The sequence below is a fragment of the Rhinopithecus bieti genome, unplaced genomic scaffold, assembly GCF_001698545.2.
Source record: "Rhinopithecus bieti isolate Rb0 unplaced genomic scaffold, ASM169854v2 scaffold_4709, whole genome shotgun sequence".
Lineage (NCBI taxonomy): Eukaryota > Metazoa > Chordata > Mammalia > Primates > Cercopithecidae > Rhinopithecus > Rhinopithecus bieti.
This window is the reverse complement of record NW_016805139.1, coordinates 2512674-2529525: the sequence shown is the minus strand read 5'-3', so window position 1 is coordinate 2529525 and position 16852 is coordinate 2512674. Positions and strand designations below refer to the sequence as shown.

Here is a 16852-nt window from a genome sequence, read left to right as displayed (position 1 = left end):
AAAAAAAAAAAAAAAAAAAAAAAAAAAAAAAAAAAAAAAAATTGCTAGTTGAGTGACTACTGTGTGTAGTTATATATTAAGGATATATTAGTGAACAAGTTTTTTGGCAATAGTGTACTATTTTAGAAAATGATAGATGATGTCAGAGTCAACTGGAGGTGCTTAACTCCAGATTAGTGATATTGAAGCATCTGCCTTTACAACTCTGAAAGTAATCTGCGAACAAACACAAATCCTCCAATCAGAATAGCAAGGATTTGATAGACTTTCATTTTCAAATGTATGGCACTTACGAATTATATTCCTAGTACTCTTGCCTTTCCTTTGCTTATAGTTTAAAGTAGAAAGCTGTAACCTTTTAGATGTGCTTGATTATAATTAAAGCTTTTCATTGATTTTTATTAGAGTGTAAGCTACATGCCTAGTTTCTGTGTGAATTGTTGAATAGCAAGTTACAAAAGAAGAACTGTCCTGGGTTTTCTAATTTATGTTAGCTATGAATAAGAGCTATCAAGAAGATACCTTGAATTTACGTCTAGCTACACGTGAACCGAAGACACAGTATAAATGCTTTGGACACTGACTCCTGGCCTTTGAGAACTGATAACTTCCCAAAAGGAGTCATACTACACAGTTTTGCATTGGTTTCTGGCAAAATTTGCTGTTTAATGATCATAATTTTAAAGGCCTTTTATTGCCCTCAGCAAACGTAACCTCATGACAGATAGCCTTGTAAGAATATATTTCGAAAGAGATGATGACCAGCTGTCGTTAGGAGACAAGTAGAACTGATTTATATCTTTTGTGCCAAGCCACTTAAGCATCATATTTTCTTGGGAAGCTTCTTGATAAGATAAAAGTCTAGCTTTTCATCTTCATGTGAATTCACCCATGAGAACTGCTGCCCATCATTTCTGCATTCCATTCTAGTGACTTTTCTTCTTGTGGAAACTACACTCTACATTCTAACTGGGGGATGCTTTATTTCTTTATTGGGACTACTATTTAGAATTGCTTACATAGGCATTTTATGGTGTGTTCTTGCAAAAGAGCCTGTGCAGGCCTGTAAGGGACCAGCACAGTAGGAGCCACTTTGAAAATTTGACCTTAAATACCACATACATGTCCATCCTTTAACAAGTTGTTTAAAAACAAAAACAAAAAACAAAACCATATTTTTTTTTTAGGTTTTGGTAGAAGCAATTTACTGCAAGTCCATTTGCAGCAACAAAATGTCTGACTAAAGATTCAAATTTTATTGAGAAGTGTGTTTTACTTAAGTGTAAATCAAAACTCTAGTCTTAGATGAAGGAGAGTAGGCATGGATTGAACTCAGTGGTAAATGTTTAGATACATATTTGGAGATGAACTAGAATCAGGCATACATAAGTTTGAATTAAACCTCTTTTTTTTTTTTGAGAGTCTCGCTCTGTTGCCCCGGCTGGAGTGCAGTGACACGATCTCGGCTCACTGCAACCTCTGCCTCCCAGGTGCAAGTGATTCTCCTGCATCAGCCTTCTGAGTAGCTGGATTACAGGCGCACACTACCATGCCCAGCTAATTTTGTATTTTAGTAGAGACGGGGTTTCACCATGTTGGTCAGGCTGCTCTTGAACTCCTGACCTGGTGATCCGCCTGCCTCAGCCTCCCATAGTGCTGGGATTACAAGCGTGAGCAACCATACGCAGCCACAAACCTCATTTTTTAAAATGAAGAGATACAGATATACATATTAGAGTGGTAGTTGTTAAATACCATTGTCGATATATTTTGATTCCACAAACTCTCAAACACAGTTCTATTAAGTCCTGCCAAATAATTTGATACTTGGACATATGATTTGTGTTATAAGATTCATGGTACATCCTGAGATGTGAAATTACCATTTTTTTTCTCATGATACACAAACAATCCTATCTCACTAGACAGAAAAGAGAGCAAACATTGGAGCTGGACAGACCTGTGTGGATCCTGCCCTCTACCACATTTTAGCTGTTTATCTTTCTCCGAGTCACTCTATGACCCTCAGTCATAAAATAAAATAAAATAAAATAAAATAGTAATAATAACACTTCCTAGTGTGTGAGAATACAAAAGGTACGTAGGTATATACTTGTGTGTGTACACATGTAGATACATGTATGCATGAATACATGCATGCCTGCATATGCGCGCAAACACTTTCAGTTCCTGTCGTGAATAGATGACCCTATACTGATACTCAGTAAGGAACAGCTGTTACTGTTATGTTATTTATCCATCCTACACTCCCTGTTTCATTCTCTAACAGGTTGTTCTAAATCTCTGTCATTCTTCTTAACATCCTTACATTCTTAGCACACCCCATTTCACTGAAAAGATCAGGGCACAACAGCCTGGATTCTTTCAACTTTACATCCTGTACCTCAGAATTTCTTGATTAATTGTCCTTTCCTCTTGCTTAAAACAAACTATACTTGGTTCTATTATCTCTCCTCTGCAAAACCTTGCTCTTCTCTCTCCAAGCTCTGCATTTTCCTCTCCCCAGCTTCCCCTTCATAATTCATCATTGCTACCACATTCCTTTCTTCCTCTGGCAAAGTGGCTTTCTGTGCTTCTCCTTTGGTCTGTGATCTCATGCTTGTTACAGAGTGGCTGGGGACAGGAACTCTTTCATTATTGAGGGACTTTTCATGTCAAAGAAAAAAGCATATCTTGTGCTAAACGATTAACCTCAAACATTACAGGCTGTTTTCAGACACTGCAAGCCTTGTGGTTCAGGAGATGGAACACTATATGTGGTTGAGCTGTGAATGTTCACCCAGGAAGCCATTTATTTGCTCCTGAAATTGCTTTTATACTTTTGCCATTTAGTTTGATGTCACAGAAAGTTCACCTAAATTATTTACATTTCAAGTCACATTTGAGCTTTTCTTTTAGTGTTTGTGAATTGCTTTAAGGAATGGAGCAAGATTTAAGTGAAATTGTAATATCCATGACATTTCTCAGTAATAAGGTGAAAACTGTGTAATTCCATTTGCAAGCCACATTTAGAAAGTGTATCTTGAACAAGGATTGAAGTTTATTGTCATGATAATGGCTTTCAAAGAGTAACAGATAAAACTCTCATCACTGGAAAGGACTTGATGATGTACTCTATCCCATAGAAATTAATTCTATATAGTTGAGTTAATGTGGATAGTCAATTTAGAATAAACAGTTTTAATATATAGAACACTATGAGTTACTTTTATTTTAATTTGGAAATTGAGGAAACAGCCCAGGTTTCAGGGTTTGAATTATAGTATGATAAAGCACTAATTGATAGCTTAAGAAAGTAAAATACACCTTTATTAAAGATCTAAGCTGAACATCTTTTGTTATCTTCAACCTGACATTTTCCCGTTTTGTTGTTCTTAAATGAATAAATACTCAGAATCAAAATCATTATAAAAATAATTTTACTTAAAAGGAAAAGAAAAATTACCAATCTGAATAGAAGTTGAATGACACTCCTGTATGTGCTTTTGGTGATAAATATGTATTCTTTATTCTCACACATTTTTAGTCACTAAGTGAATTTTACAGTATTGCTTTAAAAGGGATAAGGTATCATTTTATTTCTGTCAAAATAATACATGCTAGGTATTTTAATCATGCATTTTGTTTAAAATGTATACCAAAATCAGTGAAAAAGGCCAAAGCATGCATTTATAAAAATAAGTACATATATATAAACATCGTTTTTTAATTTTTAATTCATTAATTGGCTTTACAATAATTTTAAACACCATAGTAATATAATCATCAAAATATGNTTTTTTTTGAGAGTCTCGCTCTGTTGCCCCGGCTGGAGTGCAGTGACACGATCTCGGCTCACTGCAACCTCTGCCTCCCAGGTGCAAGTGATTCTCCTGCATCAGCCTTCTGAGTAGCTGGATTACAGGCGCACACTACCATGCCCAGCTAATTTTTGTATTTTTAGTAGAGACGGGGTTTCACCATGTTGGTCAGGCTGCTCTTGAACTCCTGACCTGGTGATCCGCCTGCCTCAGCCTCCCATAGTGCTGGGATTACAAGCGTGAGCAACCATACGCAGCCACAAACCTCATTTTTTAAAAATGAAGAGATACAGATATACATATTAGAGTGGTAGTTGTTAAATACCATTGTCGATATATTTTGATTCCACAAACTCTCAAACACAGTTCTATTAAGTCCTGCCAAATAATTTGATACTTGGACATATGATTTGTGTTATAAGATTCATGGTACATCCTGAGATGTGAAATTACCATTTTTTTTCTCATGATACACAAACAATCCTATCTCACTAGACAGAAAAGAGAGCAAACATTGGAGCTGGACAGACCTGTGTGGATCCTGCCCTCTACCACATTTTAGCTGTTTATCTTTCTCCGAGTCACTCTATGACCCTCAGTCATAAAATAAAATAAAATAAAATAAAATAGTAATAATAACACTTCCTAGTGTGTGAGAATACAAAAAGGTACGTAGGTATATACTTGTGTGTGTACACATGTAGATACATGTATGCATGAATACATGCATGCCTGCATATGCGCGCAAACACTTTCAGTTCCTGTCGTGAATAGATGACCCTATACTGATACTCAGTAAGGAACAGCTGTTACTGTTATGTTATTTATCCATCCTACACTCCCTGTTTCATTCTCTAACAGGTTGTTCTAAATCTCTGTCATTCTTCTTAACATCCTTACATTCTTAGCACACCCCATTTCACTGAAAAGATCAGGGCACAACAGCCTGGATTCTTTCAACTTTACATCCTGTACCTCAGAATTTCTTGATTAATTGTCCTTTCCTCTTGCTTAAAAACAAACTATACTTGGTTCTATTATCTCTCCTCTGCAAAACCTTGCTCTTCTCTCTCCAAGCTCTGCATTTTTCCTCTCCCCAGCTTCCCCTTCATAATTCATCATTGCTACCACATTCCTTTCTTCCTCTGGCAAAGTGGCTTTCTGTGCTTCTCCTTTGGTCTGTGATCTCATGCTTGTTACAGAGTGGCTGGGGACAGGAACTCTTTCATTATTGAGGGACTTTTCATGTCAAAGAAAAAAGCATATCTTGTGCTAAACGATTAACCTCAAACATTACAGGCTGTTTTCAGACACTGCAAGCCTTGTGGTTCAGGAGATGGAACACTATATGTGGTTGAGCTGTGAATGTTCACCCAGGAAGCCATTTATTTGCTCCTGAAATTGCTTTTTATACTTTTGCCATTTAGTTTGATGTCACAGAAAGTTCACCTAAATTATTTACATTTCAAGTCACATTTGAGCTTTTCTTTTAGTGTTTGTGAATTGCTTTAAGGAATGGAGCAAGATTTAAGTGAAATTGTAATATCCATGACATTTCTCAGTAATAAGGTGAAAACTGTGTAATTCCATTTGCAAGCCACATTTAGAAAGTGTATCTTGAACAAGGATTGAAGTTTATTGTCATGATAATGGCTTTCAAAGAGTAACAGATAAAACTCTCATCACTGGAAAGGACTTGATGATGTACTCTATCCCATAGAAATTAATTCTATATAGTTGAGTTAATGTGGATAGTCAATTTAGAATAAACAGTTTTAATATATAGAACACTATGAGTTACTTTTTATTTTAATTTGGAAATTGAGGAAACAGCCCAGGTTTCAGGGTTTGAATTATAGTATGATAAAGCACTAATTGATAGCTTAAGAAAGTAAAATACACCTTTATTAAAGATCTAAGCTGAACATCTTTTTGTTATCTTCAACCTGACATTTTCCCGTTTTGTTGTTCTTAAATGAATAAATACTCAGAATCAAAATCATTATAAAAATAATTTTACTTAAAAGGAAAAGAAAAATTACCAATCTGAATAGAAGTTGAATGACACTCCTGTATGTGCTTTTGGTGATAAATATGTATTCTTTATTCTCACACATTTTTAGTCACTAAGTGAATTTTACAGTATTGCTTTAAAAGGGATAAGGTATCATTTTATTTCTGTCAAAATAATACATGCTAGGTATTTTAATCATGCATTTTGTTTAAAATGTATACCAAAATCAGTGAAAAGGCCAAAGCATGCATTTATAAAATAAGTACATATATATAAACATCGTTTTTTAATTTTAATTCATTAATTGGCTTTACAATAATTTTAAACACCATAGTAATATAATCATCAAAATATGGATACATACATTTTCAGATATTGTTATATCTGAGAGAACATGTTTTTATCCATATTTAAGCCATTTATATTTAATCAGATGTATAATTAATGAAGCATTCTCCATCTTATATTGTTTTAATTTTTTTGTCTACTTAGATTAACCTCAAAAGGCAGCCTTCTTCTGTTATTTTTGGCATAGTCTTGCTTATTACAGAGTAAAATTATGAAGATTGTAAAAATATAGAGGCCTACTTGATAAAAATCAAGTGTTTCTTCTTGAAGGCAAGCACTTGAAGCTTCTCTGTATTCATCATCCTAATTACAGTCACTCATTCAAGCAACATACCTTTATTGAGCTCTTGCTCTCTATGCAGCTATGTTGTAGGCACTCGAGATAGAGCTCTATAAAACAAAACAAAACAAAAACAAAACAAAAAGCAAACAAAAAAACAGAGACAGGAATCTCTGCCCTTGGTGGAACATACAAGAGGTTTATTACATTAGAGCAACACCAATTAGCCTTTTAAAACCACATGGCATTCACATTTGCAATAATAACTTGTCAGTTTGATTTGAATTCCATTTCAATAATTGCGTGATGGGTTCTCTTCTTTGAAATTACTGTCATGTATGAGTAACCAGGTTTTCCTTGGACAAATGTGTTGGTATCAAAGTTAATGTGAACCTGCTGACTGAAGATCTTTTTTGGCCCTAATGTTTTAGGGTTCTCCCAGCATGTCTTTCTAGAAGGGGACACGCAGCCCCAAGAACAACTGATCAGCCAGTCATTAGGGGAAAACATCCTGCTCGCTCAAGGTCGAGTGAGCACTCTAGTGTCAGAACACTGTGTTCTATGCACCGCCTTGTCCCTGGAGGGTCGGCGCCACCTTCTCCGCTTCTGACAAGGTCGCTATTCAGTGTCCCCCTCAGCATTCATGTCCTGCCTCCGGGTGTTGGTGTGGTGTTGTACCTTCCTGAGCACTAGAAGCTTTCACTCATTTTGACACCATAACTTTTAATCCTTTCTTTGTGACACTTAAATCTCTCCCACATCCTCTTTTACTTGCATCTATCTTCACTGTGCTGGTGGTATTCTATAGTTTCTGCAATTAGCTCTCATTGAAAATTAAATTTGGCTGTGTTATGTCCTTTCATCTGTTTGTGGCATATTCATATATAATTTTTTTAATTATGTGAAATTTTTATGATAAGTTACCTGGAATTAAATTTGTGCTTACTTTAGAAAGCATAAGAGGAAATTTTAAGAATCTTTTATATGTGTTCATTAAAGTGTTAAAATGTGTTAAAGTTCTTTAGTTTGAAAAGTGTTTAAATGCCAACAGATGGAAGTCCGCATAATCCTGGGCAGTAGTAATACATCTGCTCACTTCTCAAATTTTTATTTGTAATTTTAATGTTAGCACCAGTGTATTTCATAACATGTGTCCAGGATTATTTTAAGTATCTTTCAAATTTGTTCCTATTTAGAAATAAAGTACAAGTGAGTGGTAATTTATAAAAGTCTGCAGCTAGAATTCTTATCAGTTATAAATAATTCTGTAGTCTAGATCAACTTAACAGTAGCAGTTTAGGCAACAGCCTTTCTTACCTCACTTATCCATGTTGTTAAGATCAGAGGCTGTAATTAGATATATTTGGTTCAGTAATGCCGAAACTGAGTAACTTGCCCAGGTAGAACAACTTAATAGAAAGTTAATGAAAATAAGTGAATTGAATTCTGCTTAGTTTAAGAATTCATTATGTAGAACTGTGTGTGGTGCACATTGCCCTATCTCATTTAACCCTTTTTTGTAGTATTCCATTTATACATATCATAAAAAGTGTTTGATTCTGCTCCCATTGGCCCAGTGAGGGGGGTTATGTCTAATTTAATAGTAACAGAAAGGAGGAAAGATTTTTGTCAGACCACGTTGGGATTTCGTTATTTCATGCCCACTTTGCTTTTTGCCTGCAGAATGCACCGACAGAGAAGTCCAACACAATCTCCTCCAGCAGACACATCGTTCAGCAGTCGTAGGGGAAGACAGCTCCCACAAGTGCCAGTGAGAAGCGGCAGTATAGAACAAGGTATCCGATAAAGAGAGATCATTGTCCAAAAATCTTGGATTTGAGAACCACCTCTATTTATACCCCTTTTATTAAATGAATAGTATTTTGATTATATATAGTTTGCTGAATCCTAAAAATTTAATTTTCTTACAGTCTTTATCCCCAACACCTAGTGACAGTGGTTCATGGCATGCACACAATTTTTGCTGAGTGAGTTTTGCTGGATGAATGAATTTTAGATGATCATTTAACAGAAGGGATGGAGGCGTAGAAACATCTTATTCCAAAGGGACAAAGGAAGAAAATAAAATTTTAAAATCGCAGTACAATATGGCATTTTATGTGTTAAAAGAATATTTTACCTTTAAAATATGTTTTAAAATTAAACTTAAATCATTCTGAATCCTTTACTATTTTTTTCGTTTAACTTGATTAGCAGTAGCCTATATTTTAATATGTTTGATGATGAAAAAAATGACAAAACACATGTTTTAGTGTCTTCAGCAATTCATATTGCTTAAAGATTTTCTTATTTTATGCATATATTATTGCTTCATTTTCTGAGCAACAAAGAAAGAGAGAGAGAGAGAATGTATACAGTCTGATTTTAGTAGAAACTAAATTCTCTAAACTACCTGAGCTAGATGTTTTAGACACTAGGTTAAAGTACTATTCTTCATGTGACCCAAAGTGCTATCACATATCTTAGTAGGTGAAATGATTTGTATCATTATTTTTTATCACATATTTTTAATCAGGGATTTGGTAAGCAATTTACTAAAATAATTTCTACTTTGGGATTGTAATATAAATGTAATAGAATTATTTTAAGATATTTATTAAAACCTTCATCCCTGTGAAACAACTGAAAGGTTAACACTTTGATTATTTTTTTCAGCAGTGTTATTGTTGCTGATGGAAAACTTGCATTTCATTTTATATTGAGGGTACAGGGGTACTTGTTTTTCTCACTTAACTGAAGTGCTTTACTGAATATATCACAGAAATGTTAAAGATCTCAGAAGGTAAATGCATTGTTTCAAAGACTGATGTGGCATAGATTGCCATGCAGAATACTTGATTATAGGAAAATTAGTGTAGATTTTTAAAGGTATCAACTTATTAATAGAGTAACACTGGTGTGATAAACTCTTGAGTTTATATTTTTAAAAATACATTCTATTGATACTCCATGCTTTAGTTTTCAGGGTTGCTAAAAGGGTTTTCATTTAGTGAACCATGAAAATACGATGCGTTGTGAAACTCTGACTTTCTTTTTTAAAATAGCAGTTAATTCATTGGAATTATTAATTGACATGTTTAACATTTTTCCTCTCCTCTCTGGAAACATTTTAAAATTATTCATAATTAATCTGGCAATAACCCAGATGAAATTGTTTTAAAATTTATTTTTTAAAACAAAAGTTGGTGTTTATTTAACGTATCTATTCATGAGCTCCTGTTGCACAACTGAAACAACTACAAATGTGGGTGTTTAGTTACAAAGTCGGTGTTACTGATCATATTTTACTAAAGATTGATATTCCAAAACTCGTGTGCTCCTAAAATTCTTTGCATTTCCTCCAGTTGCAAATAAAACATTTTATGAGTTCAAAAGCATATAAGGGTACTACATATAACTCTCCTATAGTGAGATTGTGGTTACATTATTTCATTATTTCTGTATAAATAAGAATTGCTTCCACAAAATCAGTTGTATTGTACGTTGGATTTTGGTTTTTTTAAAAAAGCTCATGTTCTATTGTTAATATCAATGTTACTGTTTATGATATTCGTATTCACAGTTGTCTTTCAGAGAAATCATCAATTTGTAAGGATTGAATTAAGGTGGGAAGAAGGGAATGACTACATTGGTGGAGTTATTTTGATATTTAATATGACAAATACACTAATAAACATTTCAGTTATTTGAGTTTCCTGAAATATATGATCTTTAGAGTTATATACGTACAGCTTTTAAAATGTGACAACAAACATGTATTTTATATATATATAAATGTCCTATAAATAAAAGAGACTTGGTGTTTTTTTTATGATATAAATATGTGCTTTGGGACTTTTGGTAAATGATCATACTGTCTGCCATCATCTTTTTATGATTCTATTTCAAAATGAACAGTTCACATGACAGCTTTGTTTGTCCTAAAATATGTTTATAAAAGTAAATTTTAATTTGATGTATGAGTTAGATAGGATTTAGCATGTTCTATTTAAGATTGATTTTATTGTTGTTCTTAAGGCTATAGAATTATGTCATTTTATTCTTTCGATATTGTTTGTTAAACTTTAGTTCCATCTCCCATGAAAATTAATGCTGACCACAGTCTATTACAATTGATTAAGCCCCTACTGCACTTAACTTCCTTCCCATTTTTTCTTTATTTTTAACAAAGGGTGGTTTTCTGTTTAGAAAATAATTTGATAAACAGCTGATTGGTAAGAACAAATATTTCAGATGGTTTAGATTACTAGATACTGATACTCCTTCTTGAGGCACTTATAAAATAATTTTATTCATACACAGTTTCTGGGTACAGGTATCTACGTTACTGATTTTGGAATGTATGCTGGGACAATTTGACTGTTTCACTGAAAGTATGTTTTGTTTTGTTTTGTTTTTGTTTTTTGTAAATCAAATATACTACTCTCTATTTATACCATAAAGGCAGTATCTCTTAAAGGCTAACATATCGTTTGAAAAGACATGTTTACTCAATTTTTGAAAAGGTGTTTTAAAGTTTATTTTAAAAATTGAGAGTGCTAGCCTGTTTGCTACATAGAGCCTGATTATGTTAAAGTAGATTTAGGGGAAAACAAAGAGGTGATCACAGTCTCCTGAACGAATATGCCTTAGAGCGCCCTGTTCGGCGCGTGGCTCAAGGCCTGCCGTAATCCCGCACGTCCTTGGGAGGTCCTCCCGGACGGCGGATCACCGAGGTCAGGAAGATCGAGACATCTGGCTACACGGAAGAAACCGCGGTCTCTACTAAACATACAAGAACCTACTGCGCGGGCAAAGTGCGGGTGCCTGTAAGTCCCAACTCATCGGGAGGCCCTGAGGCCCGGGGAGATGCGTAAACGCCGGGAAGGCGGACGCTTCGCGTGGAGCTGAGATCCGCGCCCCCTGCTATCTCCAGTCGGGCGACAGAGCGAGACTTTCCGCTCAAAACAAAAGAAAAGAAAGAACAGAAAAAGGTACCTATATTTAGTAACTCTAAATGTACGTGTGCATACTTGAAAGCAAGACCCCTTTCACAGCGTTCTTTCCTGGTTACCCTATTTCAACCGATATCCCAAGCATACGGTCCTTATGTATACCCCGCGCCGCAGCCTCTTTTTGGTTGCTCTATACATGGCTCTTCCTGAAACAACCAGTTAACCTCTCTCGTTTTTGCTCACTGGATCTTTTTAAAGAAGTATCTTAGAGATCATTCACCTAACCAGTCCTCCGTCGTTCCTCTCTCTCTCTCTCTTCCATCCCTCCATTATCCTCCTCTCACAACTCAATGATACTTCCCTCCCTCAAGAATATAGACCGGCCCTTAGTCCTCTGTAAAATCGTACAAAAACAAAGGTGGGATATAACGCCGTTAATAAACAGGTCTAAGCAAGGTATCACGTCCTACACACAACTAATTTTACTTTGTGTATTTTAATGTAATTCAATTTGAGACGAAAGAAAGGATTCTCCTAACTTAGAAATTTTCTTCATGTGGAAAGTGGTCTACGGAGGAAAGTATCCTGTGCAACAAGTGTCAAACTGGCATTCCTTTTTTATTTATCGCCCATAAAAAACTCCCTCTCTCCTCGCTCTCTCCTCTCGCCTTTCTTTTTGAAATGAATACAAAAATTTTTGTTATGAAAATTAAGTATGCTGTTTCAAGCACTCTCTCTCCTATACTTTTCCAATAAAAATCACAATGGATTTGAAATGTTTTAATAAAATTGGTACTGAAATTTTATACAGCTCTTAAAAGGAAAGAAAAAATAATACAGAATATATTTTTCAAATGCCAAACATGCTAATTTCCCAATGTTTTTGTTTCATTTTAAATCTTTAAATTGCTGTATTCATTCTTTCTTTGATTAATTTTAGTACCATATTTGGGAACTCATGGTTTTTCATTGCAATTTATCATGTCACATTATATGTTATGCATTTTAATTATTCATGCCATTGTGTTAATTCACATTTCCATGTCTAACTATAAATTTGCTGATTTCTTTCTTTTGTTTCCATCATTATGTGCATTTAATTCATTGAAGAACAAGAAAAATATAACTCTTCCACAAAAGGTAAATATAAACATAACTTTTTAACCATTTAATATTGTTACTTTTAAAAATAATAATATACAAGAGTTATATAATTGTATTTATTGAAATAATGAGCAAAATTAACAGGTAGCTATTTTCCTGAAATGACTTTGTAGTGTATTTGATATTAATTATTTCATTTTCTATGTTTACATCAAAGAGATTACTTTAAAATTAATGTTTTTTTAAAAAAATTATTTAAAATTAATGTTTTTTTTTTTAATTTATCTACACTGACAACTAGAAAACAACTGTCCTTGGAAAATGACATTTTCTTTGTTTCTGTTTATTTGCATTCCCCTGCTCTCATCAATAAAAGATTTAATTCTTCTATTTAGGGTGATACCTGGTAAAAGTAGAAAATCTCTGGATTTTACTTTCCAGATAGCAGTAACCTTAGTCAATGTTCTAGCTCTGGCTGCAGTCATACATCCGAGAAGCTGCTGCCTAAATGTTACTTTGGTTTGCCTCAATACTGTTAAAATACCCATTAATTTTATCTTTCTGAGAGTCATAGGAGAGGAAAACTATTCAGCATTTTTGGTCTTTGGTCTTTGCACTTGAATTTCAAATAGGTTGCAGGATTCCCCCCACAGTCATATGCTGCCCACACCATTTTCTGTTCAGAGTTGCTGTTGGCCTGATGATTAACTATTTGAACATACGTTTTCAGCTCAATGTGATAAGGTTAATTATATTTAATAATTATGTAATTCTGTATAATTTAATAAAAGTACATTTTCTCAATATTTGAAAGTGGACTAACAATTGAATTAATTTGTTGTCCATAGTAACGACAAATTAACGCAAAGCTAGTTCTGAAAATAACATCATTCCTATTTTATGAATAAGGAAACAAGTTCAAAGAGATTATGACATTTTCCCAAACTGCTCTTCAGTAGTAGACTACAAACCCAGATCTTTTTACTTTTGACCTTTTCCACTACATGTTGGTGTATCCTATTTTAGTAAGTACAAATCCCAAATATATTATTTCTCATTCTTAGTGTATCTAGTTATGCATTATGTATCTCAGTATTACAAAGAGAACATTTTCAATTACATATTTAATCTGTATTTATAAAAATGTATTTAACAATATTTATATTCAGGCACTATACATATATATTATTCTGGCATAGTGTCTGATATGTTAGGCAATACACAATTAAAAATTTAAAAATTCAATGAGATCAAGATGTTTTGGCCATAGATTTTGCATAGATTTCTAGCCATCCTGCATTTTTACGTCAGATATTGGAAGCACAACATTAGATTCAGTAGTACAAGAATGACCAATGTAATTTTGCTTAAGTGCAGAAGAATGTAGTTGGATTTGCAAGATAAATTTTAGTGTCCTAAAAGTATTAAATTCATATTAGAAATGGCCATGACCTAATTCCTTTATCCAAAAGAAAGAAAAATATAATAATTCTTCATTTAGAGCTCTTTCCATATATATTACCAGGAAAAGCTGTACCTAGCTAAATAAAACAAAACAAAATCCATAAGTATAACCTAAAGTCTGCATGAAATATGCACATTTAGGGCCTCTCTGCAGAGCATGTCAATTTATGTTTTTATACAGTCAGTGTGTCCTGGCTGAGAGGTGTCATCACCCCTCCAAGCATTCCTTGGAAACAGGATGTAGAAATGCCTCACAGAATAGACCACATTTTTAGAAACAACCAAAGAAGCACATCCCAAAATGCATTCGGCAAGGTATACGTCAGAAAAAGGATGCTGCGCCTCTCTTTAGGGATTTAAGATGACACAGTTTAGCCACTGAACATGGCTCTCAAAACCTCGAAAGGATAGAAGCAAGCTCAAGGAATTTCATTAAAATCATATTTTAAGCTCACATAAACCAAAAGAAAGGAAAAGTTCACAGCATAGAAATCCCACTTCTGTGAGCTGAAGTTTACCTTTGCTGGGATCTCTCTTATTAGAGAATTCAGGTTATTGTGAGTAAATCCCGGATAAATGAAGACCAATACACAAGATAAGGGGTTCATTAGTCACGGTTTTTTTTGATTAACTATGGATGAACTTGTAGGACCACCAGTGGTTCCAGTTTGTCAGGGACTGAGAGTTTTCCCAAGATGCAAGACTTTCAGTGCTAAAACTGGGACACTTCTAAGCAAACAAGGATGGTTGGTTACCCTATAGGGAACCAGTCTATTAATTTTCCAGCATATGTTTGTAAAGTCACATAAAGAGAAGTGTAAAATACTGAAAACATTACTAATGGTAGATAGGCTATATTGAACACTTACTATATGTCAGTGACTCTACTAAAAGTGTTACATATTTATCTCATTATATTTTCACAACCACCTGAGATCTATTAGTATGCTTATTTTCCCACTGAAAAGTTAAAAGTTAGATTAAAAACTTGGCCCCTTATCAGTCAATATTTCATTTTATAAATGATAGAATAGGAAACGAGACAGAAATCCCTCTCCAGGGAACTTGTTCTCATCCACTTTGCTCTGTAGGCTCTTCAACATTCAGACAGCATTTACTGAGTACCTGCTTTACATGCATCACCACATAATTATAGTAACACATATACAACTGCAAGAAATGTTTTTTTCACCCCATTTTATTAAAATAGAGGGAAAGGGGTTAAGTTGAATGCCAAAGGTAACAAAGCTGCTGTGAGGCAAAACCAGATTTTAAATCCACAGCCCATGTTCTGTGCCCCACACAATGTTCCTGTAACAATCACCACTCAACACTGGGATTTTGGAGAGGCCCACTTAGTTTTTCCTCCCTTTCCTTATTGATTCAGTTTTGCATCTCTCAGTTAAACCTTCTACATTTGGCCTGCTCCTCCAATTGCCATACAGATAACAAATCCTTTGGCTTGAAAGTTAACAAAGTTAACAAAGATAACACATCCTTTGGCTTGAAAAGTTAACCAAGGAACTATAAATGTTCATAGTACTTTGTTTATGTTTTAACTCCCTCTTTTATGTTGACAGATTAAAGACCATATCATTTTAGTCTTCACAAACTGCTTTATAGGCCTATTTTAAATTATTCATTCTAAAAGTAAGCCAATTTTTCCCTCTCTGCTACATTTCTTGGACAGTTTTAAAGAGCCCATGAATGTAGTTTGGGGGCATCGAAATAATGATATAAGAAGATCAAAACTGAACCAGAAATTAAATGACTTCAAGGTGAGAAAAAATGTTATTGTCATAATAAATTTATGATTTATATGCCTTTAGATAGAATTTTTAAAATGCATTAAGTTCTTGGCTCTTGGGAGCAATTTTGAATCATAACAAAACACATCATATTATCTTTTCTACAAATATGAATTTCCTTTATCATAATGGTGTGTAATTTATACACATGGAGAATGAAAGGCAATTAAAGTAAGTAAATTATTTATAGGAACAAAAGAAATAGCATTTTGGTCCTTTTTGCTTTTCTATTTCACTAATAAAATATGTAATGATTATTGTAACTAGATCTTAGAGATTATAACTAGATCATTAGGATTGTCTCTAGTCAACTATATTTTTAAGTACCAGGTTTCTTTAATAAGTTCTCAAATAAGTTAACTGTGCTTTCCTTCTTTAAATGTCAGTAAGAACAGTTTGAATGCTAAGTTATGCAAACTATATTTTCCGTGAAAGTTATGAGCATTAACTTTAGTGGAATTCAAGTAAAGAAGTGAAAATATTAATTTTAGTAATTTTTTGTACAGTTGTATAAATAAAATTAAGCACATTTCAGTAGCGTGCTGTGGTTGTGAAACACTCTAAGAACAAATTATGTACTCTTTAAAATAAGTAAACCAATTTTTGCATTTTTCAGAATCAGCTTTCTTTTAACTGTCATTAAGTAGCAAAGGTCTCAGTTTTATTTACATTTTTATTATTAATGGTAGATGCATATTGGGCCAGGTGAATCATTTTCTGTTATTGTGTGTTAAGATTTTGAAAATACAAGTTTCTTAATATTCCTGGGCATTGCTTCTCCTGAACACTTATTATGAATCTTTAAGAATATTTACTCATAATATTTAGAGCTCCATTAGGAAAAGTAATTTATCCATTTCTTTTTTTTGCACAATCTCATAAGTATATTGTCATTCAAGCCTTCTCTTTAAACTTCAGGAACCCAGAGGGTTAAGCATATTGATTAGAAAAATTCAGAAGTAGGCCGGGCGTGGTGGCTCAAGCCTGTAATCCCAGCACTTTGGGAGGCCGAGACGGGTGGATCACGAGGTTAGGAGATCGAGACCATCCTGGCTAAC

At 34.0% G+C, this 16852-nt stretch overlaps 1 protein-coding gene across 40 annotated transcripts in view; it reads left to right on the top strand.

Annotated features, from left to right (window-relative positions):
* RIMS1 (regulating synaptic membrane exocytosis 1) overlaps positions 1–16852 on the top strand; it is a 521220-nt gene that overhangs the window by 388011 nt on the left and 116357 nt on the right. For 21 of the 40 annotated variants that reach the window (XM_017871368.1, XM_017871370.1, XM_017871361.1 and 18 more), the window contains 2 exons: positions 8147–8259; positions 12529–12558. In XM_017871368.1, the coding sequence (XP_017726857.1) occupies positions 8147–8259; positions 12529–12558 (143 nt within the window). Of the gene's footprint in view, positions 1–6894; positions 7078–8146; positions 8260–12528; positions 12559–16852 lie in introns of those variants that run through there. The other 19 variants (XM_017871387.1, XM_017871389.1, XM_017871390.1 and 16 more) reach the window with 3 other exon arrangements.